This window comes from Lithobates pipiens, unplaced genomic scaffold (genome assembly GCF_037356315.1).
Source record: "Lithobates pipiens isolate NorthernLeopardFrog02 unplaced genomic scaffold, aLitPip1_a1.2 Scaffold_10, whole genome shotgun sequence".
Taxonomy (NCBI): Eukaryota; Metazoa; Chordata; class Amphibia; order Anura; family Ranidae; genus Lithobates; species Lithobates pipiens.
Genome location: NW_027507686.1, coordinates 188,274,899 through 188,302,166, shown reverse-complemented (window position 1 = coordinate 188,302,166; position 27,268 = coordinate 188,274,899). Strand labels below are relative to the sequence as shown.

Here is a 27,268-nt window from a genome sequence, read left to right as displayed (position 1 = left end):
ATCTCTGTAGCCGTGCATCGGGGCAATGTCTCACTGCCTGTGATTAGCACAGCGCTGCACTCACTTCCTGGCAGGCTCTGCACGTGTTCCATGCGAACACGCCTGAGCTCATCCCTAAATGCCGCATATACACGGTCGGAGTTTCCGAAGGGAAATGTTCGATGGGAGCTTGTATGGCTCCATCGGACATTTTCCGACACACAAAATTTGAGATCTTTTCCGACAACAAAATCCATTCTCGGAAACTCCGATCCTGTGTACACAATTCCGACACACAAAGTTCCACGCATGCTCGGAATCAAGCAGAAGAGCCGCACTGGCTATGGAACTTAAATTTTCTTGGCTCGTCGTATGTGTTGTACGTCACTGCGTTCCTGACGTTCAGAATTTCCGACAACTTTGCGTGACGGTGTGTATGCAAGACAAGTTTGAGCCAACATCCGTCGGAAACAATCCCATGGATTTTGTTGTCGGAATGTGCGATTGCGTGTACGTGGCATTCGACTTTTTTCACTTTGGGTTTCATACAGTTTTCCTTATTTACATGTCATTTGTGTTTCTGTGCATGACAATTCATTTACACTGTGTTTCCTAAACTAATTTGCTTCCTAGTAAAGGCACATGATTAATTAAAGCGGGAGTCCGCCGGGAGTTCCGACGTTTTTTTTTTAAAAGCCAGCAGCTACAAATACTGCAGCTGCTGACTTTTAAAATAATGACACTTACCCGCCCAGCGCGCCCGCGATGTCGGCACCCGAAGCCGATCTCTCGATCGTCTCTCGGGTGCTGCCGCCGCCATCTTGGGTATGCGAATCAGGAAGTGGAGCCTTTCGGCTTCATTTCCCGGCTCCCTTCTGCGCATGCGCGAGTCGCGCTGCGCAATAAGGATGGTCCCCGCTGTCTCTGGGATCCATGTGTTTCCCAGCAGGCAGCGGGGGACTTTCGGAAAGGGGCGTAGATTCTGCGGAAAGGGGCGTACCTTCTGCAGAATCTACACCGGAAGTGGGTGCAGATACCTGTTCTGTACAGGTACCTGCACCCCCCTCCACCCTGAAAGGTGCCAATTGTGGCGCCGGAGGGGGGGAGGATTCCAATGAGCGGAAGGTCCACTTTAGGGTGGACCTCCGCTTTAATTATAACCAAGAGACACCCCCTGTGGGCGAGCGCAGTATAGTCCATAGTTATCCCCTGTGGTCCCAGACAGCAGGGACCGCAGTTACTAGAACCAATCCCCCCGCAGTGCAGCTGGAGGGAGAAAAGAAAAGTAGAAGCCACCAGGACTGTGCAAGAGTCACAAGTGTCAGCAATAAGGAAGTACTGCCAGCCCTTCTGCTGGACAGGTGCCTGGGCCCCACTTTTTAACTGATAGGGCCCAGGTTCAGTACAGGAGGGCTGGCTGTGCTGCCTTATTAGGGCCCCTGTAAATTGAAAGTGTAATATGTGGCTTTTCCTGTAAACCAGGTGGAAATGTGCAGCATGAAGGAGTTAATGTGCTGCCACTGGTCATTGATGCATTAGTGACCAGTGGCAGTTAAGTAACCCCTTTTGTGCTGCAGCAGTGGCACCAGTGTCAGTGGTTATTAACCCCTTTTTGCTGCAGCATGAAAGAGTTAATAATAAACACTGCCACTGGTGCCACTAATGCAGCACAAAGGGATTAACTGCCACTGGTCACTAATGGATCAGTGGCAGCACATTAACCCCTTCATGATGCATATTACTAGTAATGTTGTTACCCACTTGCGGACCACATACGGTACATTGCTGGACTTCAAGTGGTTATAGTGGGATGATGCTTGCAACCACAGGCATCATCCTGGTAGCGTTTTTTAGAGCTGACGGTCGGCGCTCTTGTCAGAGAAATCTTGATGGCTAACTAGTAACTGGATTGCTTTTACAATCAACGGGAAAGGAAGCCTTCCTGACAGCTTTCTTAGCCTGTCCTGTAAGAAACGGTAAACGTGTAGCTTGCGCCACTCTTTGTTAATTACCCCAATGATTGATTTTGCTACTATTTGCTTCTATTTGGATGACCATGATTAAAATGTAAGTGGTTCCAGGCAGCCAGTTTAAAAAATTATCTGTTTTTTCATGTAAAATTAGGAAAAATCAATGGTGTTTGCTGTTAAGTATTAGCTTAATGGAAAACCTATTGCAGATAAAAGCGTGCTAAATGCCAGGTCAGAATATCCTAGACTTGCCATTAGAAGGATTACGGTCAGACAGTGAGATGATGATGTATTTGTACAAATGATGACAGATTTAAAAATAACATCATGTAAGACATTTTTCTAGAGGCTACTCTAGGTCTGTGCTGGACACAGTATATAATGTCATCAAGTCAAAAAGTAGATATTTGAAGGATTATTATTAAATCAATATAAACTATTGAAGGATAAAGATAAAAGTAACACATTAGAGGGTGGTGCTGTGTTGTCTAGGTACAGTCTAGAATTCCTTAGTTAGGAGCATTATGAAAAAAAACTTGCCTATATAACACAATTATGAGATTTACACTATTTTAAAGAAGGGCATTAACCCCTTTTCTGCCACCAACATAAGGCCAGAGGTGTCTCTATGCTTTGTGAGCCCTTTGGCAAAACGTAGACATAAGGCCCCACTTATGCCTATAATGGGAAAAATAATTCTGCAAGGCCTGCTGAGACAGGGCTCTTAAAGTTGCTTGAGCACAGCAGTGGGGGTTGCCAGTGCCTGGGGCCAGGCATGTAATTTGCACCCCCTAGCCCATTGACTTACCTATTCTCAGCTCGCTCTGGTCTGGTCACATGATCCCATGTCATCAGCGGTGGCTGCAGGGGAGAGAGCACTTGAAAATGTTCGGTAAAGCCTAGATCAGTGATATCACCCATATGTTCCCATGTCCCTCCTCTCCCCTACATACAACACTGGCTGACACAGGGGATGTTACCAGACTGGAGCAGCCTTAAAATAGGTGAATACATCTTTTCTACACAGGTTAACCAGCATAGACATTAGATGGGGGGGGGGGGGGGGGATAGGAACATTTTTAAGGCTAGTTCAGTTTTAACTGGAAATTTTGCTTTAATCCCTCCCTGTTGGGGAGCAATGATGAAGGTAATTAAACTTTTGTGCTGCATTAGTGGCTACCTGCAGTGTTTATGTAACATTGACACTGGTGCCACTAGTGCGGCACAAAGGGGTTAAATAACTGTCACTAATGTACCAGTGACAGAACATTAAACCCTTCTTGCTACTCTTTACTGACTAATGACATTGTTAATGAATTAACACCTTCACCCCCTCCAGGAGTTAACCAGTTCACAAGAAAAAGACACAGCGGGAGGGGGTGAGAGAAAAAATTGAGTGTGTGAGAGAAAGGGGGAGGCTGAGAGACAGGTGGAGTGAGGGAGAGAGAGGGAAAGGGGATGAGAGAGAGAGGGGGTGGGTTGAGGGGAGTGAGAGAGGGGACTGAGAGAGAGGGAAAAAGGGTGACAGGATGAGAGAGAGAGGGGAGGACTGAGAGGGGGTGAGAAAAGGGTGGTGAGAAAGATTGGGGGCTGAGAGAGAAAGGGGAGGTGTGAGAGAGAAGGAAAGGGGGTGAGAGAGAGAGAATGAAAAGGGGTGATGGGGGTGAGAGAGAGGAGGAAAATGGGTGATGGGGGTGAGAGAGAAAGGGGAGGTGAGAGAGATGGGGGGCTGAGAGAGAGAAGGAAAAGGGGTGAGGGGGGTGAGAGAGAGAGGGGGGTGAGAGAGGGTAGGCGAAAGAGGGGAGATGAGATAGAGGGAGGCTGAGAGAGAGAGAGAGAGAGAGAGAAAAGGGCTGAGAGGGGTTGAGAGAGATAGGGGGGCTGAGAGAGAGAAGGAAAAGGGGTGAGGGGTGAGAGAGAGAGGGGGTGAGAGAGGGTAGGCGAAAGAGGGGAGATGAGATAGAGGGAGGCTGAGAGAGAGAGAGAGAAAAGGGCTGAGAGGGGTTGAGAGAGATAAGGGGGCTGAGAGAGAGAGAGGTGTGAGAAAGAGGGCCCAAATGCAAGATAGTTCTAAGGCCTGGCTCATACATATGCAGGTTACGATTGATGTGTTTTTGACAAGTTTTGATGCGTTTTGCATTTTTGCCAGGTGTCTGTTGTCTTGCAGGAAAAACAGCAAAAACACATAAAAAATACAAGCTGCGTTTTTGCTGCATTTCCATTAAAGTCTATGGAACCAAAAATGCAACCTGCTGTTGGAAAAAAAGGTCCCTGGTCCTTTCAAAAAAATGCACCAGTAGAAAATGCAAAGATGTGAACGTGAACCATAGGAAATCATGTTAAATTGACTTTAGTGCATTTCTGAAAAAATTAAAATGCGCTGAAAAACTCATAGGTGTTAACAAGGCCTAAAAAAGCTCAGCTTTATCACTTCCCAGTAGTACCAGATTTTGCCTGCCTCTCCTTACACACTCCTATTGTCCATTGAAGCCTATAGCTATGGGCCAATAGGAAAACATGGAGCAAGAGGGAATGAGCGTGGTGCAATTAGAACTACCTGAAAAGAGGACAGTGAAAGCTGATCAAGGGATGGACGAGAACCTTTGGATGTCTACATTTTGTACCCTTGGCAGTTTATTATTTCTTTAAAGTACCATGGAGAAAGGAGAGCAAACATGTTTGAGAGTTGTTGTCTACTGCTCCAAAAAGTTTATATTCTAAATCCTCACTTTATTATTTCCTAGATTATTTCAACTGCCATGAGTTTCTAAATAACGAGCATGACAATTATAATTGTGATAATACAAAACAGGACAGAGAGCGTGGTTGCAGCAATATTCATAGAGCGGGCTGTAGATCCATAGCTAAGGGCTCCGCTTCTGTCTCCCAGCTGCTTCATATCCCGAGACTGCAAGACAGAAAAATAATGAGGGAATGACAAATTTTCGATCAACGGAATGCCTTAAACTCAAGAAGCAATTGGGTTTTAAAATAAACAATGACTTATAATATTGTCTTGTATTATTATTATTTTTTTATTTTTTTGTGGTTGAACTAGATGGTCTTGTGTCTTTTTTCAACCTAACTATGACTATCTATATCTATCTATTGTTTTGTGATAGCACAGTATCACTATCCCTCTGAAATCACCCTGCGTTCCCCTTGCTGTCTCTCACAGCCATGAATCCCCCCCCCCCCCCCCCATCTCCATCATGTCGGATTTCTCAGCTATGAGGAATTTGCCAGATACGGCAAGTGAGCAGAGAAGGGAGGGGACTTTGAGAAATCGACTGTAGTGTGGACATTCTTGTCTTATAATGTAAACAGGAAATGAGGGTTTTCTAGCGCCAATAAACCATGGAAAATTCTCAGAAATATTACGCAAAAAACAGAAATTAGAATTTATAGTTATAGAAATAGTTACTAGATACATTGAAAATACGTATGCAGCCTATAATCTAGCTCCTGTTTGGATTGTGTTACATTGGCCATACATTCATTTTTTTTTCTTTCAACCATCAGGCTGAACAAAAAAAAAAAGACCCGATTCACCCATCCACGCACTCGAAGTGAATGGGTGAATCACTGTGCTATTGAGTTCTGACAGCAGGGTGCCTTCTGTACAACTAGCCGTCCATACATAGATTGAAATTTTTCAGGTTTCTGCTGAACCAGCTGAATTTTGATCCATGCATAGCTAACTTTAGGGCCTGTTTACACATGTGGTTGCCATTGTTGCCCCTCTTAAAAGCGATGTGCAATTAATTGCTGTTCAGAGGCATTTGAAGGGTAGCTTGGAAGCAATATGCCACCCCCTGGACACCTATTTTAACAGTTGAAAGCCACATGCATTACGCTTTGTTGTAGGGTGGTTGTGGTGTGGCCTCATTCACTTAAATCAGTGGTCAAGCCAGCACGTCCTCAGGGCCCACTAACAGGCCAGGTTTTATGTATTACCTTAGGGAGATGCAGACTAGAATACTGCAATCACTGAGCAGCAAATTATATCGCCTGTGATGTATTTCAGTTATCTTGCAAACCTGGTCTGTTAGTGGGCCCCGAGGACAGGGTTGATGACCACTGCCTTAAATGAATTGTGCATGGAGGCATTAATGTCCACCAAACATGATCCATGGTATACATTTGAGCTGTGCCACACAACGAGCACAACAGTGTATACTAACATAGTCGGTGGTCATGTTAAGTTTCTGGTTGACAGTTGGGTGGTAAAAATAGGCAGTTGAGCTGTGATTGGCCACATGTGTAAACGAGGCCTTACTGTACATCTAGATGGATTTGTATTTTGAGGAAGTTTGATGCACTTTATCCCAGATTGCTTGTATTGGAAAGGCCAATATGCCTTTCCAATATGCCTTTCCGTTCAAGATCAGTATCATTTAACTTTTTCCTGAAGCAGTTTACCTGTCTTCAGGGCTGGACCTACCATTGGGCTTGACTGGGCTCAAGCCCATGGGCCCTGCCCAATGGGGGGCCCTACGGGCCCAGCCAAGATACATAGCCGAGTCTACTCGGCATGGCTCCACTCACAGTCATGCCCAGTCCCGCCTTATGATGGACATAACACAGGGACTGGGCGTGACTGTGAGCCGAGCCGACTACACTTGGCTACTCTCGGCTCAGCTCGGGACTGCGAGAGGACCCAAGAGCCGCCTGAGAGGACCCAAGAGCGGCTTAGAGGACCCAAGAGCCGCCTGAGAGGACCCAAGAGACATCCGAGAGGACCCGAGAGCCACCGAGAGGACCAGAGAACGGTTTAAAAATGGCCGAGATACAGAGTCCTGTGTATCTCGGCGGCGCCATTTTTAGACTTCAAGACTGCAATCACAAGGCTGCAAATGAAAAGGCTACACTGACAAGGCTGGAGATGACACTGGACAAGGCTGCAGATGGACACTGATAAGGCTGCATTGATGGGCATTTAAATGTAAGTCTTTTCCTTAAACTTTCCTCCTAAAAGTTTTTTTCCTTAAAATTCACTCCTAAACTTGGGGTGCGTGTTATATGCCGATAAATACGGTAATGTATAGAAGGGAAGGTAGGGCCCCGAAAGTGACTAAAGACCAGGGACCCCCACCACCCTAAGTCCTGCCCTGCCTGTCTTTATTGTGCCCTGGTACCCAACACAGCAGCCCATGAGCTGCTGGGCCCCATTTGGGCAGTAGAATGATAGCGCGATACTGGATGCTGGAACGCTCTCTGTGTCACAGAACCTGCCAGTAAAAGACTGTACTGTGGGTATTGTCTCTGTATACAGTACAAATAATGTATTGTCCTGGAGAGAAAGAGAGCAGCGTGGGATCATGTGATCAGGTGGGGGGGGGGTTAACTTTCTATAACCATGACATCAATGCTGGAGGTATTATTGTGCCCTGTGACATCATTGATAGCAGATTATTATTTCATCCACTATCACCAATGCTGGGGGTTATTATTGCCCTCGCTGACACTAATGCTGGAGGTTAGTATTACTGACACCAATGATTGCCGTTCTTTTACTCTGCCGTTTTCAATGTGCATTGCTATTTGCTGTAAAAAAATGAAGCAGGACCAAAATTTTTTGCCGTTTCAATTGTTCCAAGATTTCAGAGATTTTCTGAGATTGGTTGAAAAGATAACTTCTATCTTCTTTTCTCTCTATTTGGATTCGCAGATAGTAATGTTCCCTAGCTCTTTGATTTAAAAAATTTGTTTCAGCTTGTAAACTATCTGATTGTAATCCCCTTCTTGTTCAAAACAGCTTATAATGTCATCAACATACAGTGCCTTGCAAAAGTATTCACCCCCCTTGGCATTTCTCGTGTTTTGTTGCTTCACAACCTGGAATTAACATGGATTGTTTGAGGATTTGCATCATTTAATTTACAGAACATGCCCACAACTTTGAAGATTTTTTTTTATTTTATTGTGAAGCAAACAAGAAATAGGACAAAATAACAGAAAAAGTAAATGTGCATAACTATTCACCCCCCTAAAGTCAATACTTTGTAGGGCCACCTTTTGCGGCCATCACATCTCCAAGTCACTTTGGATAAGTCTCTATGAGCTTGCCACATCCTACCAGTGGGATTTTTGCCCATTTCTCCTTGCAAAACTGCTCCAGCTCTTTCAAGTTGGATGGTTTGCGCTTGTGAACAGCAATCTTTAAGCCTGACCACAGATTTTCTATTGGATTGAAGTCTGGGCTTTGACTAGGCCATTTCAACACATTTACATGTTTCCCCTTAAACCACTCAAGTGTTGCTTTAGCAGTATGTTTGGGGTCATTGTCCTGCTGAAAGGTGAACCTCCGTCCTAGCCTCAAATCACACACAGAGTGGTACAGGTTTTTCTCAATAATATCCCTGTATTTAGCACCATCCACCTTTCCCTCATCTCTGACCAGTTTCCCAGTCCTGACTGCTAAAAAACATCCCAAAAGCATAATGCTGCCACGCTATGTTTCACTGTGGGGATGATGTTCTTTGGGTGATATGATGTGTTGGGTTTGCGCAAGAGAGATTGTACCAGTGCTGGACTCGGAGCGCTTCCAGGGATTCTACTCAAATCTGTTTGTGGTTCCCAAGAAGGAAGGGGTACGTCCTATCTTGGACCTAAAAGCCCTCAATCACTTTGTGAAAGTGCAGAAGTTCAGAATGGAATCAGTTTGCTCAGTAGTCGCTGCGCTCCATCAAGGGGACTCCCTGGCATCCTTAGACATCCAGGATGCGTACCTGCACATACCCATATGCTTTCGGCATCAAAAGTTTCTGCGGTTTGCAGTCGGGGAAGCCCATTACCAGTTTGTGGCTCTTCATTTTGGTCTGGCATCAGCTCCCCGAGTCTTTACCAAGGTACTGGATCGTGGGATACCTAGCTCTCCTCCTGAGAGCATCTTCCGCCTCAGAATTAGAGGAGGATGTGGCGATCACTATGCAGACCCTGCAAGAATTTGGGTGACTGTTGAACCTCAAAAAGTCGGTGATTGTTCCGACCCAGCGTCTGGAGTACCTAGGTTTGCTGTTGGACTCCAGGGAAGCAAGAGTTTTTCTCCCTTCAGAAAATTGCAGACTCTCAGATCCGTGGTCGAACTGCGTCGCTCCGTTTTTGCATGCGAGTACTGGGACTCATGGTAGCCTCCTTCGAGGCAATACCTTATGCCCAGTTCCACACCAGAGTCCTGCAGAAGGAGATTTTGACAAAATGGGACAAATCTCAGTTGTCCCTGGATCGACAGATCCAGGTGAGCCAGTCAGTCAGAGACTTTCTGATCTGGTGGTTGAGGTCCCCGGTGATTAAGTCCGGAAAATCGTTCCTTCCTCTGAAATGGACGGTGATCACAATGGACGCCAGTCTATCCAGCTGGGGTGGAGTGATGGGGGTTCAGTCGGCTCAGGGCCTCTGGTCGATGAAAGAATCTGAGTTGCTGATCAATCTGCTCGAATTGAGAGTGATCAGGCTGTGCCTCTACACATGGTCGAAGAGACTTCAAGGGCATCCGATCAGGATACAGTCAGACAACGCCACGGCTGTGGCGTACGTCAATCACCAAGGGGGAACAAGAAGCTCAGCCGCTGCACGGGAGGTCCCTCACATACTTCGGTGGGCAGAGCGATACGTACCGGCCCTGTCAGCCATTTACATCCTGGGAGTGGAGAACTGGTAGGCTGGATCCAGGAGAATGGGTCGACAGATGCTGGATCCAGGAGAATGGGCATTGCATCCGGAGATATTCAAGTTGCTGTGCCTGAAGTGGGGCACACCAGATGTGAATCTATTGGCCTCCCATCTCAATCGGAAAGTGCCAAGATTCGTGTCCAGGACAAGAGATCAGTGGGCAGACGCATCAGACGCGCTGGTGGCTCTGTGGGATCAGTACCAGCTGATCTACGCCTTTGCTCCACTGAAACTGTTGCCACGTCTGATTCGCAGATTCATGGAAGCCGAGAGGATCCCAGTAATACTGGTTGCCCCAGATTGGCCTCAGCATCCTTGGTACGCAGACCTGGTGCGTCTGGTGACAGACACCCCCTGGCGACTGCCGTTGCGAGAGGACCTCCTGTCTCAAGGTCCAATTCTCCATCCTGCTTTACCATCGCTGGCTTTAACGGCATGGCTATTGAGAGCCAGGTGTTGAGGAATCGGGGTCTGTCGGACTCAGTGATTCCAACTATGTTGAGAGCACGGAAATCTTCCTCTCAAAAGATATACCATCGTACCTGGAAGGCCTACATCTCCATGTGTGAGGAGAAAGGATGGCATCCGCGCTCCTTTTCCATATCCAGGATCCTGCTGTTTCTCCAGCAAGGAGTTCACCAGAGATTGGCATTAAGCACCATCAAAGGGCAAATCTCAGCCTTAGCTGTCTTTTTTCAATGACCCCTGGCATCGCACTCCTTAGTGAGTACCTTTGTTCAGGGGGTACGACACATTGTCCCTCCGGTGCGTACACCATTACCCCCATGGGATTTCAACCTGGTGTTGTCGGCGCTTCAAAAAACGCCGTTTGAAAATATCAGGGAGATTGCCCTGTTGACTCTTTCCCAGAAAGTGGTCTTTCTAGTGGCCATCACATCGGCCAGGAGGGTTTCAGAACTGGCGGCCTTGTCCTGCAAGTTGCCCTATCTGATTATCCACAGGGATAAGGTGGTGTTGCGTCCGCAACCGTCCTTTCTACCGAAAGTGGTCTCGGCTTTTAATATCAATGAGGACATTGTATTACCGTCTCTGTGTCCTAAGCCGAAGCACCCTAAGGAGGTGGCCCTTCACGCTCTTGACGTGGTTAGGTCTCTGAAGGTGTATTTGTCTGCCACGGCTCCCTTTCGGAAGTCAGCCTCACTGTTTGTTTCGGTGGCTGGTCCAAAGAAAGGCATGGTGGTCTCGTCGGCCACCATTTCCAGGTGGATCAGACAGATTGTAGTACAAGCCTACGCCTTGAAGAGGCAGGTGCCCCCCTTTCCGGTCTCGGCCCACTCCACAAGGGCAATCGGAACGTCTTGGGCCTTCCGACACCAAGCGTCGGTCGCTCAGGCGTGTAAGGCAATGACCTGGTCGATTGTCCACACGTTTACCAAGTTCTATAAGGTAGACATCAGTGCTGATGCCTGTTTTGGCCTCAAAGTTTTGCAGGCGGCTGTGTAGTTGCAATTGAATATGCAATAGATATTTTTTCCTGGTTTTTCGATAAATAAAAACGCAGTACTGTTGCGTTAATGCACTGTTGCATGACTTCCGCAGTTTGCTGCGGTCTTGGGGATCACTGGTGGTTTTCCATGCACTGCTGTTTTTTTGTGGGTTTAGTTCCCACTTGCCATGGTGGATGAAGTTTTTATGCTGTTTTTCCCACCCCTCATTTTGGCACTGCTTGGGTACGTCCCAATTGTTACAGAGAGGAACTGTGTCAGTCGGTGAATATAAGAGAAAATAGGATTTTTTGTACTCACCGTAAAATCCTTTTCTCTGTAAATCACCGACCGACACAGCACCCACCCCTCCTTTTATCTTTACATTATACTGCTTGTTGACGTACTGATGCTGCTTTGCAGGCTGGGGGTTTGTAGCCTGAGGGACCATCCCCCTGGGCGGAACTAAAGCCGCGTACACACGGGCGGACTGTATGGCCTACTTAGTCCGTCGAAACACATTTCAGTGGAAGTCCGCTCGTGTGTGGGCTTCAGCGGACTTTTTCAGCGTGCAGTCTGGCGTACTAAGTATTTCGGAATTTCCGTAATACTGTCCGTCATACTTTGGTTTCAGCGGACAATCCGCTCGTGAGTAGGCTAGTTCGACGGACTAAGAATGGCGCATGCTCAGAAAGGATTTACACGGCGGAAGGTTGCATTGCTGTGTATTGGACTTCCTATTTCTAGTCCCGTCGTACGTGCTGTACACGTCATCGCGCAAGCTTTCGACGGACTGTTTGTGCATCCGTGTGTGGTCAAGTCCGTTCATTCGAAAGTAGGATGGACTGTCCGTCGGATTGTATGACGGACTAAGTAGGCCATACAATCCGCCCGTGTGTACGCGGCTTAAGAGTTCTGAGTGTTGTATTACAACTATGCCTAGTATTCTCCTAGTGATAGGGCTAACAACCCATTTGTTACAGAGAGGAGCTGTGTCGGTCGGTGAATAACAGAGAAAAGGATTTTATGGTGAGTCCAAAAAAATCCTATTTTTTTTATGACCTGCACCATATGGAGCCCCTTTTTTTCTTTTCCCCTCTTTTTTATGGTCTGAATGTGACACCGTTCCATTTTGTCACCCATTTGCCACATTGATCTCCGCTTCGATCCGATTCATATTTTGTGTGGAGGATCCGCCTAAGTCCTGGGTATTCGGTAGCCATTCCTGGATCCTGATTGGCCGTTTGACACAATGCCCGTGTCTGGAGTGATCCCTGCACTGACTCTGTCCATCTTTCAGTCGGCAGCACTGATGAGCTTCTGACTTTCGGTCAAAACACATGCCTGATTGGCCCACTGTCGTAAGACAGGTGGGCCCATCGTGTCTGCTAAGAAGTACCCATCCATCATTTTCCACTAGACGAATGTTCATCGGTTGCCTTTTATGTCATATAGCCACCATTGTGTCTACATCACTCTCACCATTTGCCACAGAGGATTCCATCTCAGTCATTTCAGTGCACTTTCCTTCATAAACTTATTGTTACTTTTTTTATCGGTATTTGGTCTCTATTATGCTATAGTCACCATACACCATTGTTCTATTATGTTTCATTCTTTCTATAACACTTGTTTATATCAATTACCTTGATATACATTTCACTTCTTTGGTGTTTCACACCCATAAGCACTACACTTTTTTTTTATCTTTATTTACTTTGGACTTTGTTTTTTCTAGTGTCAGAAGCTGTATATATTTCATTATCTTTGTTTTTTTAGTGGTTTAGCGCAGCAATTTTTCACGTATTTTCTCCCACATGCCTTTTTTCGTAAACTCAAAATGTGACATTTTGCTTTTTGCTGAAAGTAATGGCTTTCTTCTGCCCACTTTGCCATAAAGCCCAACTCTGGGGAGCATATGGCTTATTGTTCTATGTACAGATATACTCCAGTGCCTGCTGTGGAACTCTGCAGCTCCTCCAGGGTTACCTTAGGTCTCTGCTGCCTCTCAGATTAATGCCCTCCTTGCCCGGCCCATGAGTTTTGGTGTACAGCTGTCTCTTGGCAGGTTTGTTGTTGTGCCATGTTCTTTCCATTTAGTTATGACAGATTTGATGGTGCGCCTAGGGATATTTTTTTAACCTAACCCTGACTTGTACTTCTCAACAACATTGTCCCTTACTTCTTTGGAGAGTTCCTTGGTCTTCATGGCAGTGTTTGGTTAGTGGTGCCTCTTGCTTAGGTGTTGCAGCCTCTGGAGCCTTTCAAAAAGGTGTGTATATGTAATGACAGCTCATGTGACACTTATGCCGTGTATACACAATCGGACTATCCGCCCGTGTGTGGGCTCCGGTGGACTTTTTTTTCTCAAAAGTTCTGGCGGACTTAGAAGTTTTGACTCAAAATTGTTTGCCGGACTCTGTAGTCCAGTGGACAATCTGCCCATCTGTGTGCTAGTCTGCCGGACTTTTGAAATGAACGGACTTGCCCACACACGGAGAAAAGTCTGTTCATTTTGAACACGGCTCTAGGTAGATGGGACTAGCGAAGGAAGTCAATGTTGCCGCTTCATCAGCAAGATTGACATGTCGCTGGCCCCGTCACCTGGTATGGACTTAAAGGGGAAGCCCTACGCCGAAAAAACAGCGTGGAGAGTCCCCCCAAAGTCCATATCAGAGCCTTATCCGAGCATGCAGCCTGGCCGGTCAGGAAAGGGGTTGGGGACGAGCGAGCGCCCCCCCCCCTCCTGAGCCATACTAGGCCGCGTGCCCTCAACATGGGCAAAGCACCTTGTCCCCATGCTGATGAGGACAAGGACCTCTTCCTGACAACCCTGGCCATTGGTTGTCTGGGTCTGTGGGCGGGGGGCTTATCGGGATCCGGGATCCCAATGCAGTTTATTAAGGGGGCCCCCAGATCCCGGCCCCCCACCCTATGTGAATGAGTATTGGGGTACCGTGTACCCGTACCCATTCACCTGGTAAAAAAAGTAAAGAAAAAAACACAACGCATGTTTTTAAAATATTTTTTGCACGGCTCCGGTGGTCTTCCGTCTTGGGGGGTCTTCTCGCCGGACTCCTCCGCTATCTTCTGCTAGCTCTTTTACTAGCGGAGGAGCCGGGCGTCGTCTGGGGGTCTTCTTCCAACTTTGGGGGTCTTGTTCCCCTCTTCGGGGACCTTGCCCCCCTCATCGGTTCTTCTTGCCGGGCCTCCGCTTTCTGCCGTTTTTTCTTCCTCTTAAAGTCCATACCAGGTGACGGGGCCAGCGAGGTGTCAATCTCACCGATGGAGGCGGCGACATTGACCTCCTGCGCTAGTCCCGTCTACCTGGAGCCACGTTCAAAATGAACTGACTTTTCTTTGTGTGTGGGCAAGTCCGTTCATTTCAAAAGTCCGGTCGTGTGTGGGCAGGTCTGCTCGTTCGGAAAGTCCGGCGGACCTCAGCTGCAAAGTCCGGCGGTTTTTCCGCCGGACTAAGTCCACCGGATAGTCCGATCGTGTGTACACAGCATTAGATTGCACACAGGTGGACATCATTTCACTAATTATGTGACTTCTGAATGTAATTGATTGCACTAGAACTTTTTATGGGCTTCATAACAAAGGGGGTGAATACATACGCACATGCAAATTATCAGTTTTTTTATTTCTGAAGAGTTTTATGTATGTATTTTTCTCATTTTACTTATTGTATTGTGTTCTGATCCATCACATATAATTCAGATAAAAAAAAAACATTGAACTAAAGGCTGTAATGTAACAAAATAGGTAAAAAGCCAAGGGGGGGGGGTGAATAATTTTGCAAGGCACTGTAGATAAAGATGTATACCCATCTGTCTTCTTTATTCCTGGAGTAGAGACAGAGGTCTGCTTTACTTCTTGAGAATCCCTCTCTGGTAAGAACTTCATTCACTTTCTCATTCCACATCCTTGCAGATTGCTTACGAAGATGCTCTTCTGAAGTTTATACACAAGGTTGTCTCCTAGCTCAAACCCTGGTGGTTGCTCCAAGTAGAGATCTTCCTTAATATCTCCATATAGGAAAGCAGTTTTAACGTCCAGGTAATTGACTTGCTTGCCCTTCCCAGCTGCGACACTAATGCCTCGTATACACAATCAGATTTTCCGACAACAAATGTTGGATGTGAGCTTGTTGGCGGAAAGTCCGTGTATGCTCCATCGAACATTTGTTGTCAGACTTTCTGCAAAACAGCAGATTCTCAAATTTTCCACCAACAAATGTTTGTTGTTGAATTTTTCGATCGTGTGTACACAAGTCCGTCGGACAAAAGTCCACGCATGCTTGGAATCAAGTACGAGCCGGAGATATAACTAGCGTTCGCAATGGAGACATCACATACATCTTGTACGTCACTACGTTCTTAATTGTTGGCCAACATTTGTGTGACCGTGTGTATGCAAGACAAGTTGGAGCCAACATCCTTTGAACAAAAATCCACGATTTTGTTGTCGAAAAGTCCGATCATGTGTATGGGACATTAGAAATGCTCTGATGGTGGAGTGTTTTATGACGGGAGTGATTGTTTTATAATTTATTATTTCACCATTGTTTCATAATTATCTTCACCGAATTTCTGGGAGTAACCCTTGGCAACTAGTCTGGCTTTGTATTTCTGGATATTCCCTTCTGCGTCTGACTTTACTTTGAAAGTCCACTTACTTCCTATAGTTTTGCGGTTAAGAGGGAGCTCTGTGAGTGTCCAGGTTTTATTGAAGTAACTTTAATTCTTCTTCTGCTGCCTTTCTCTATTTATTGGCTTCATGTTTTGGCAGATTTTCTATGTCTTCTCAGGATGTTGGTTCAAGTATTCTGTGTGTTCTGACAGTGTACGCCCTTGTACACACGGTCGGAGAATCTATCGGAATGAGTCTTATCGGACCGTGTCGTCAGATAATCCGACTGTGTGTGGTATGCATCGGACTGATTCCGTCCGAATCTCCGTCCGACCCAATTTTCCAACATGTTGGAAATATTTCCCGATCAACTGGGCCGGACGGACCTAATCCGATCATGTGTAGAGCATTTTGATCGGACCAAGTGCCACGCATGCACAGATCAAATTCCTACATCAAAGCTATTGAATGTAGTCCCATCGTGACTAAATTACGTCATCACGTTCTGAAAGATCGGATTTTTTGCCAACTTGGCCCAACCGTGTGTATGCAACAGTTTCGGACACAATCCGTCGGACTAAATCCGACGGGCAAAATCCAACGTATTTGGTTGGCAAAATCTCCGACCGTGTGTACGTGGGCTATGACAGCTTGTGGGGTGGTATCCCCTTTGTGGTCCAAGTGGATCTTCTGAACTCAGGCAGTTCGACAGGATCTGCTGGGGAACTTGGTTTAGGCATTGTGAGTTCCACCTCTTGTTCTGACTCCTGCACAGTTTCACTTTGATCAACCTTTTTTTCTGGGTTGCTTGGCCTATTCACTTCACAGATTTCAGGGATCAGTGGTTCTGGTGATGGGCTCTCCTCAAAATAAACACTATTTCTTATTGTCAGTCTTTGGGTGTAAGACTCTCTAACCCTTTTGCCGCATACACGCGATCAGAATTTTGGTCGGAAAAAGCTCTGATGGTTTTCCCGACAGAATTCTGATGGGATTTTGCTCAAGCTGTCTTGCATACACACGATCACACCAAATTCCGACCCTCAAGAACGTGGTGACATACAAAACGTATGACGGGACTAGAAAAAGGAAGTTCAATAGCCAGTAGCCAATAGCTTCCATCTTGTAGTTGAATCTGAGCATGCGTGAGTTTTTGCACGTCGGAATTGCATACACACAAACGCATTTTTGGATAGGAACTTTTTCCGACTGAAAAATTGAGAACATGTTCTCAGTCTTTTGCTGGCCAAAATTCAGCCAACAAATGTCCGATGGAGCATACACACGATCACATTTTCCGACCAAAAGCTCTCATCGGTCTTTTGCTGGCCGAATTTCCGTTCGTGTGTACACTGCATACGTTTTCTTGCTGTAACCTACTAGAATGGCCCCTATGGCTCTGTTCTCCAGTTTGGATCGCTTTTTACTAGGAATATAGGCATATGCTTTACATCCCAACAATCTGATGTGCCCTATGCTAGGCTTCGATCAATGCCACATTTCGAATGGAGTACTTTTAATGGCTCTTGAGGGTAGTCTGTTCTGTAGGTGGGTGAGGTAGGTTGGCTTCCAACAATATGCATCTGGCCATTTCTATAATGCCATTTACACACGGACTTTCTGGCAGAAAAAGTCTGACGGAATCTTTTCATCAGATATTCCGATCATGTGTGGGTCTCATCTGACTTTTTTTTTTAATGAAAATCTGACAGACCTAGAAATAGAACATGTTTTAAATTTTTCCGATGGAACCAATTCCTATCGGGAAAACCGTTTGTCTGTATGCTGTTCCAACGGACCAAAAACAACACATGTTCTGAAACAAGTACGAGATGGAGGCTATTGGCTACTGGCTATTGAACTTCCTTTTTCTAGTCCGGTCGTATGTGCTGTACGTCACCGCGTTCTTAACGATCAGACTTTGGTGTGATCGTGTGTATGCACAATAGTTTCAGCTGAACTCTGTCAGAACTTCATCGTAAAAACCTTTCGGAGTTTATTCCGATGGGAAAACCGTTTGTGTGTACGCGGCATTAGAGCACGATTTTTTTTTCCCTTTCAGCTACACCGTTTTGTTCAGGAGTGTATGGTGTGATTGGTGTACTATTCATTGTCTCTTCAGGTATGAGGCCACTTCTTTGCTTATGTATTCGCCACCATTGTCGGTGCATATTATTTCTGGTTTCTGTTGGAATTTGTTGCTAGACATGGCAACAAACTTTTAGCCCTTGTACACACGGTCGGACATTCCGAAGTAAAATGTCCAATTGCACCATGTTGTCGGATAATCCGACCGTGTGTGGGCTCCATCAGACTGTTTCCGTCTGAATATCCGACCGACAAAGTTTTAGAGCTGGGCTGTAAAATTTTCCAACAACATGATCCGACAAAGTCCGATCCTTTGTAGAGAATTCCGATCGGACAAAGTGCCATGCATGCTCAGATCAAATTCCTAGACCAAAGCTATTGGCTACTAGCCTGAACATAGTCCCGTCGTAACGAAATAATGTCATCATGTTCTGAACGATCGGATTTTCCGACAACTTTGTCCGACCATGTATATGCAACACCAGTTTCAGACAAAATCCGTCTGACAAAATCCGATGGATTTGGTTGTCGGAATGTCCGACCGTGTGTACAAGGGCTTAAAGTTTCTCTATTTCATTCTTGTGTTTCATCAGATAAGTAGTTATGTACCTGGAATAATCATCAATGAAAGTCAGTAGATATCTGTTCCCGCCTGACGTTGGGAGTTTTCATTGGACAGCATACGTCACTATGTATGAGCTACAGGGGGTGGGTAGTTTTTCTTTGAGAAGCCTGTGGAAGGGGAGCACGTGTGGCTTTTGCTTCAATAAAGCACTTGCATTTCATGAGCACTTTGCAAGGAGCTATTGTCAAACCTTCTGATAAGCCTCTCTTTATAATGTCCTGTATAGGTTCTGGACTTCAGTGCCCCAGTCGCCTGTGCCATAAGCGAATACATTTGTTGTGTATTGTATGTCATTAGAGACTATATTGGCTTGGTGGTCTGTGGTGATGAGCTTGTATAGGTGATCATCTACTTTTCCTTTTGCAAGGAGTCACTTATTATTGTGAATTGTGCATTTATCACTCTGGAACTTAACGGTGAGAGGAACATACAGCACTATCTCTACCAGGATACTGTGGTGACCTCCTTGTGGTGTAATGCATTTCAGAAGCCCTGGCCTTTACCTTGTGAAGTGATGCTTTTCCCGTTTGCTAGGAAAACTTTGTCTTTTGCACTGTAACCAATTTTTATGAAGAAGGTCTCATCACTAGTCATGTGGCTTGTCGCTGAGTTTATGCACCAGCTGCATGGCTTGCTGCTCTGTGTCACTTTAAAGGTGCCACTCCACAATGTGTCTGCAGCATCCTTTGTGGTTGCTTTGACTATTTCTTTTGTGGATAGCTCTAGCTTTCGCTGCTTGGCTTTCCAGATAGAACAGTCCTTTTTTAAGTAACCAGTCCTTTTACAGCGAAAACAGGCCCTGCTTTCTTTTCTGTGTTTTGTGCCTTTGTACATCTTAAGAGCTTTGTCATCGTGGTGCGTATTTTCTTTCCTTCTTTCATATTCATCAATTAATTTGCCTTTATCATATTCCAGTGTTCGGCTCCTGCTCAGGTCTGGTTTTTAAAATATTAATAAGAGCAGTATATGTTTCTGGAAGGCTGCAGAGGAGCAGGGCAACAATATGGTTATCTTTGATGTCCTCTCCTATGGCACGCACCTGCTCTATGATTTCTAGCATAGCTTTCACGTGGTCACACATATGCTGGCCTTCTAGACTCATCTTATAAAGCTTTCTTAGTAGAAAGAGTTTATTGTTAAGGCTTGTATACTCATGCAGTTTTTGCAATGAAGTCTACATACCTTTGGCCGTTTTCTCTGTTCTTATGTCCATCCATTTGTGAGTCTGTCTGTATTCAGCACTTGCCACAAGTCATCCTTGTTCAGAAGCATTTCTAGTTTAAACTTCCACAGCTGGTAAATGGAATTGTTCAGCTGTGCAGTTGCAAACTTCACATCTGAACCACTTGCCATCTTTCAGCAGATTGTATACAGTACTCACTGATTTGCAAATTTCTTTGTGCCCATGCTTGCTGGGTGCCTGGGCCCATAACCTGTTGTCAGAGTATTGAAATAATGTGCTGGAAGCTTGTTGTTTGCAGCAATAGCTTTGCTTTTATGGAGGATTGCAATGCATGGGTTTACAGCATGACAACAGGAACTGAATGACAAACAAGTGCATATAATACAATAAGGAAGATACCCCCCTCTGATTACATTACCATAGAATACACACTATAACACTCCAGTGCCACCTGCTGGATAGATAGGTATAATGCATACAATATATAGTTCACAGTATAGAAAGCTACGTGCTGTTGTTCTTCTAACAATTTTAAACGGGTTAACTAACTTGATGCAGAGCACTTTAATGCATGAAAATGTGCTGCTGTTGTGGGGCCCTATGGGCACTTGAGGCCCTCTATAATTTTCAAGTTTATCACCACTGCTGCAGTCTCCCTTTACCTCTTTTTTCACAGGTCAGATTAAGATTTCCACTTGCTGCTTTTTCTTGTCAGTTTTCCACTAAATCACTATGCTATATGCTCTTCCGGTAGTACTCCAGGCCCCTCTTCTTTATTGGGCTTTCCCATGGAAAGACCCTTTTCATGGGGGCACCCTGAGTCCTGTTGTTGCGTCTAATGACACAGACAACGGGACTCGACCCCTCCCCCCACTCCTGTGCCACAGCTTTTGATTGACAGCAGCAGGAGCCAATGGCTCCCGTTGCTATCAATCTGTCCAATAAGGTGAGCTTCAGTGAACCTTAAGGCTTTGCAACCATTTTACAGGTCCCCGCTCAAGCTATCAAGGTCCAATAAGTTGAATGCTACTGACTAGCGAGGGTGCAGGCTGGGGAAAGGGATGTCCAGACCCAAAGCATGTTGTAGGCATAGGAAGAGAGAGCCACCGCCCACCTCACCCGCCTTGAGTGATTAGCAGATAAAAGCAGCCTTGATTTATCCAGACCATGTCCTCAACATGTTTCCCCTGCCCCCAGGGCTTAATCATGAATCCATGATTTAACTCTGGGAACAGGGCGTAACATGTTAGGGGCATGGCCTGGATGAATGGAGCTGAGGCTGCTTTTACCTGCTAACCACTGCCTGTAGTAAGGGGACAACACTATATGTTCTGCAGTAAACTTATACAGCAATGCTGTTACACTGTGTGGTAGAGGGTAGTTTAAATGAATATGTAGTTTAAGACTAACTAATGAACTAAAGCCAATCCAAGCTAAGGCTGGGGAACTTTTGCAAAAAAAATATATATACTTTACTTTTGCTTATTAATAAATAGAGAAGGGAAATGTCTACAAAATCATTATACATGCATTTTTGACACTGTGTTGTCAGAACACAACAGAAAGTTAGGGGTCACTGGATTCCTAGCAGATCAACCAGTATTAGGGAAATGTATTTCAGAGATGTAATGCATATGGTTTTTTATTTTTTATTTTGTCCAGATATACACTTTAAGTTCATCAGGAGGCTATTTCATGGTGGGAATTATCACATTCCTTCCCTTGCACAAGAAACTTTTTTTTAACAGTATATTTTGACTAGAGTTTCATTTCAGGGCCTCCGATGTCAACTTGTTCCACCCTCTCTGTTCACTTGCGTAAATCGGCTGATGCCAAACAGCTACCCCCTCCTCTACTACAAGCAGCACAGACCATCCCCTTCTGGGAAATGACCCCACAGCTGGAGAAAATTAACACAAATGTCAGTCTTATGTTTAGTACTTATTTTGAAATGAAATTTTGTTTCCAATAGAATACATTCAGTACTTGCAGTAAACAGCAGTAAAAAAGTTATATACACATAATGGAAAGTCAGATACCACAAGAGTTCATTTTTTAAGAGGTTGCTTTGTAAAATATTGATATAGTAATTCAGATCTGCTAAGGGTAGAAAGATTCATTGGGATTTACTATATTTTAATATGCCTTGGTTAAAAAAAACAATCTTACCTTGATGGAAAATACAAGAGCAATCAACCCAAGACAGAGGATGTTCATGTACATGGTATTAAACAATGACCAGATGAGATGGTCACGTACTGGGGGGCTCTCTGGCAATATTGTCACCACGGTGATTTGGCTTGGCTGGCTGGGGATGTTCTGCAACTCTTGCATTTCTTTTGGCTGCCCATTGCAACTCTCACTGTAGCTTGGTGGAGGATAAAGTTCACACACATAATCTCTGGTCGCCATCATTTCAGCTCAGCGGAGTAAATGCTAGAAAATGATTTTTTGCACGTTTTTTCCAAGAAGCACATCTGCAGAGCAGGAAAGACAACAAAGGGAATGTTATGGGAGGGAAGTTACATTCCTCTTTGCATCTGGCAGGAAGACGGAATAAAAAAAATTCAATAGCCTTTCACTTTGGAAAAGAATACTGTATGTATTATGATGAAACAAACCAGCAGTGTAACTACAGAGCATGGGGCCCCTTGTTAAACCAAGGGAAAGTAGAAGAAGAGCTGCCAGCATAGTCAGTACACTATTAGGAAACAGTGTTGTAGATGGGGGGGGGGGGGCAGTGGCAGGGAATTAACTTGCATCTTAGTTGTTGCAAAAGACTGGGGGTTATGGAGGACAGACCGGTTTACTGGAAATGTGTGTGTATATATATATATATATATATATATATATATATATATATATATATATATATATATTTATATATGACTGCCATAGTAAGCAAGTGCTAAAAAAGGTGCTGTAGTGTTCAGTAAAAAAATTGAGTTGTAGGAGCCATAATAATAACCCCAATATTTTGTATTATGAAATATTTGTTACTACTTCCTGCTCCAGTTACTCTGTAACCCTAAGGCTGGGTTCACAGTTCCTGTGGCTCACAGCAGGGAGTCCCTGTTCATCGATTTAGGTGCGAATCAGGTCTGAATTTCTACCTGAATTCGCACCCGATTCGAAGCCAAAGACACACAGGACCCTTTCCAAATGCGGACCGTGGTTGCCCCGGAGGTGTGTAAATCGGCTCTATTGAGAGCTGTTCACTCTTCTGTCATTCGAATTGGATGCAGGGAAATCCAATGTGAACCCAGCCTGAAGCAAATTTTTTTAAAACTCTTTGTTGTTTTGTAGTTTTTAGGTAAGAAGATACTTCAAAATTTTTAGTCTGAGGAAGATTGCATTAGGCATACAGGATTAATTTCAGTGCTGGCCGGAATGACCATATGAGAGCAATAAATCTACAATCCCAAAAATATTCCAAAATATAGGAACTACATATATGCAGCTTCAGAGCTGGCTGCCCACAATGCATGCATTCTGGTGCGAACAGAACTGCGGGGTGTTCAGCACATCACTACTCATCATCATCTGGCAGGGTAACGAACGTGTCATTGAGGGATTTGTACTGGAAACAATAATTCTTTTGATCTGAGGGTCTGGGGTTCGGTTCCTGTTTGGGTGCTGCCTGTGGGGTCCTTGGGGCTGCTGACACGGCATTCTTTATGCAAGAATGCTCCTAAAGTTCCAGAAAAAAAAGAGAAGTGTCTCTTTCTGGCCTCTGGATCAGCTGTTATCCCAGTCGGTGATATCGGAGATTCCCTTAGTGGAACAGGGTTTTTTTTTGGCACAAACCTTTTAGGATCTCAGAGCCAAACAGAGAGGTGAGACCCATTCCAGATCTCGAAGATCTGAATCGGCACTCAAACATCCGATCCTTTCATAATTCGATCAGCTGTGTCCATCCTGCAAGGAGGGGAGTTGCAGATCTCCATGTGCCAAAGTTTCCTGCTTACCAGAAATTTCTGCGGTTTGAAATATAATTTTTTTTTTTCAATCGTGGCACTGCCATTCGGCTTAGCCACAGCGCTACGAGTGTTCTGAAAAGATTCTGCCACCTCCTTTAGCCAGGTTAAGGGCTCAAGGCATAACGGTCCTAGCCTATTAAAAGGATCTACTTTTAATAGATCATTCAGTCTCAGATCTAAAAACAGAGTCTGATCTCAGCTGTAGATATCTGAAATCTCTAGGTTGGATTCTCAACCTAGAAATATTCTCCTTAAAACCATCAAGGAGGTTACTTGGGGGCTGGTTATAGACACCATACAGAAGAAGGTATTCTTACCCCAGATGTGAATCCGTTGCATTGTAGGACTAATTTAACTTATCGGGATAAAGGAAAATTCCTTCATTCGGTTGCAGGAGATTTTTACGGGAAATGGTGACCTCCTTCAGGGCCGTCCCTTACGCTCAGTTTTATTCAGAGACTGCTTCAAGACACCATCCTGTCAGTCTGGGATAAAGAGGATTCAGGTCTTGTTTGTTTCCAATACACTTGGCTCCCAACATAGATCAGAGCCTAGATTGGTGGTTGTTATCCAGCAGGAGGGAAAATCTTTATTCTGCAAGGCGATGCCAGCCTTTTAGGCTGGGGAGCAGCCCTGGAAGAAGATTCTGTCCAGCGGAGATGGTCCAGGTTAGAGCACCTTGCCTATTAACTTTGTTGGAAGTTTCAGGCAGTACATCTGGCCATAGAATCTTGGCGGTCAGATTACGGGACTGTCCTGACAGGATTCAGTCTGACAGAGCCACGGCAGTGGCTTACATAAAAAAAAAAAAAGGAGGTGAATAATGTTTTAGCTTTGGCAAAACACAACACTCCTTGCCTATCGGCAATTTTAATATTTCTGGCGTACTACGCCAACAATTATTTCCAGGAGAAAGATCTCTTCACTCCGACATCTTCTAGCAATATGTCAGATGGGGTACTCCGGACATGGACCTATTTGCATCCAGATTCATTACAAAGGTCCACAACTTTATGTTGAACAAGGGGTCCACTAGCAGGCGGAACAGACGCATTAGTCTTCCCAGGGGATCAGTTTTTCACTGATCTATGCATTTCCTCCAGTTCTGCTACTTCCACGCCTTCTCTGCAGGATTAAGCAGGAACAAAAGGGAGGTGATTCTGGTGGCCCCAGCTGGGTCCCAGAAGATCTTCATTTATTGAGATCATAAAGAGGACAGTAGAAGTCCTTTGGACTCTGCAATTATAGCCAGACCTTCTTGCACAAGGTCCGGTATTTCATCCTGCTTTACGGACAAAGAGTTTAACAGGTTTGACTGTTGAATCCCACTCTAAAAAAAATTGTGGGTGATCTCCTTCAGTAGTGTCTACTTTGACTAAGCCCAGGAAGCTGGCATCCAGAATCAGTTACTTTAGAGTCTGGAAGGCATAGGTTTCTTGGTATGGATCCAGGGGTTGACACCCCAGGAAGTATGTCATTAGGCAGGAGTACTGCATATGGGATCTGAAATGAAGCTGGCCTTGACTTTTATCAAGAGCCAGATCCAGGTCTTGTCGATGTCTTTTCCTATGGCCTCTTGCTTCCCACTCTTGGTGCATAGCTTATTCAGGGGGTAACACAATTTATTCCCCCTATCAAGGCACCTCTAAATCCTTAGTATTTAAAATTGGTCTTGTCGGCTTTGTTAAATCAGCCGTTTGAACCTTACGAGAAATTCTCTTGGTTCTTTGACAAGAAAGATAATCTTTTTTGCTTGCCATTTCTTCTGCTGAATAAGAATGAGGTGGTTATATGTCCTCATCCTGAATTTTTACCAAAAGTGGTAACAGGTTTTCATTTAAACCAAGATATTCTTCTTCCTTCTTTCTCCCCAGAAGCCTTAATCTGGGGACGAGAAAGCACTACAGTCTTTTGATGTAGTAAGAGCGATCGGGATCTAGTCAAAGGCGACCGCTCAGGTTCGCAAAACATAGGTTTTGCTTGTACTGCCAGAGGGTCCAAGAAATGAACAGGCAGTGTCAAGATCCACTATTTTCCAAATGGATTTGTCAAGTGATTGATCAAGCTTCAGCTTAAAGAAGGAAATGATTCCTTCTCATATTAAGAGCACACTCATCCAGGACGATTAGTGCCTCTTGGGTGGTGCATCATCAGGCCTCTATGGCTCAGATCTGTAAGACCGCACCTTGGTCTTCGGTTCAGCCATTTATCCGATTTTATCAAATCGATATTAAAGGTCATGAGAATATTGCCTTTGGGCACAGCATACACTGCAGGTTGCAGTATGAGTCATCTGGCCTCCTGTTTCCTTGATTCTGCCCCCCCCTTCAGTTGGCATTGCTATAGGACATCCCACATAGTTATTACTATGGTCCTGTGTCCCCTGATGTAAGAAAATGAAAATAGGATTTTTAAAACAGCTTACCTGTAAAATCCATTTCTTTGATGTACATCAGGGGACACAGAGGTCCCTCCCTTCTTCTTCTTATACACTTTGATTGCTTGGCTACAAAACTGAGGACTCCCAGTAATGGGAGGGGTTATATGGGGAAGTTCATGCCTTAAGGGGCGTGCCAGTGTCCAGCACCCGATACGCTGATATAACCCATATAGTTATTACTATGGCACTGTGTTCCCTGATGTACATCAAAGAAAAGGATTTTACAGGTAAGCTGTTTTAAAAATCCTATTTTTCTTGCACTGGGAAGGTAAAATGCAGTGTATATAAAAGTAGTATGCTTGAAGTAAAAGTTCACTAAATAAACTAAACTTGCTTTTTAAAATTGCATTTTTTATTACAAATAGAATAACAAGGACTGTGTGTGTTAAGAACATTTCACCAATACATGAGAACAGGTAACCACCTCCTTTCCCTCATAATACTTTAAACGCTTTCTGCCAATATCCATTTTCAGTTATTGACAATACTGATCTAGAAGTATATATTGCCCTATGAAGAGCTTGATGAATGTTCTGATTTTCAGTTGTCATTTTTTTTCTGTAAATGAAGGGACTGTGTATTTTATGGAGGTTGTGGTTTGTAACACTTCCTTACCTGAAGATGCTTCTGGTGAAGAAACACTAGAAGTAGTAGCTAGAAGTAGAAGTAGTAGCTAGAAGTAATAGAAAAAGTGTTTCTGGTATGAGAACTCTGGAGGGAAAATCTACTTGCACATTCATTATACTCCTCATAATTTCATTCCATAAAGTAATTTTAATGTCTTTAGGGCACCTCTTGCAAGCCAGGATGTGTTTTGTCATCCTTGTAGCATTTTCATAAGAATATTTCTTCTCTAAATACTTGCAAATTCCAGCTTTGCTCTTAGCAGCAATTGTACTGTGCAAATGTTTCAAAATTCTAGAAATAAATACACAAAAAGGAGGGCGCTTCTAATGTAAATTATTTAAATAAATGTCAAACACACCTCCAAGACAACCACTGCCTTGCTAAAGAACTTGAGGGTGAATGGTGATGGACTGGCCAAGTGTGTCTCCAGACCTAAACCCTATTGAGCATCTGTGGGGCATCCTCAAATGGAAGGTGGAGGAGTGCATGGTCTCTAACATCCACTAGCTCTATGATGTCGTCATGGAAGAGTGGAAGAGGACTCCAGTGGCAACCTGTGAAGCTCTGGTGAACTCCATGCCCAAGAGGGTTACTCTTGGGCATGGAGTTCACCAGAGCTTCA

At 44.7% G+C, this 27,268-nt stretch overlaps 1 protein-coding gene across 1 annotated transcript; it reads right to left on the bottom strand.

Moving 5' to 3' along the window:
• Window positions 1-2,221: 2,221 nt before the first annotated feature.
• On the bottom strand, window positions 2,222-22,145 carry LOC143936635 (dispanin subfamily A member 2b-like). The gene is made up of 2 exons (XM_077460744.1): window positions 21,769-22,145; window positions 2,222-4,857 (listed from the first exon to the last, which is right to left on the bottom strand). The coding sequence occupies exons 1-2, from the start codon at window positions 22,012-22,014 to the stop codon at window positions 4,717-4,719; spliced, it is 387 nt and encodes a 128-aa protein (XP_077316870.1). The 5' UTR covers window positions 22,015-22,145; the 3' UTR covers window positions 2,222-4,716.
• Window positions 22,146-27,268: the final 5,123 nt, after the last annotated feature.

Bases quoted from the DNA above. Each gene is read 5' to 3' on its own strand.
- LOC143936635 (XM_077460744.1), bottom strand. From the start codon at position 22,014: ATGATGGCGACCAGAGATTATGTGTGTGAACTTTATCCTCCACCAAGC. The intron at 4,858-21,768 runs GTAAGATTGTTT...TCTGTCTTGCAG, and splicing joins CTCTTGTATTTTCCATCAAG to TCTCGGGATATGAAGCAGCT.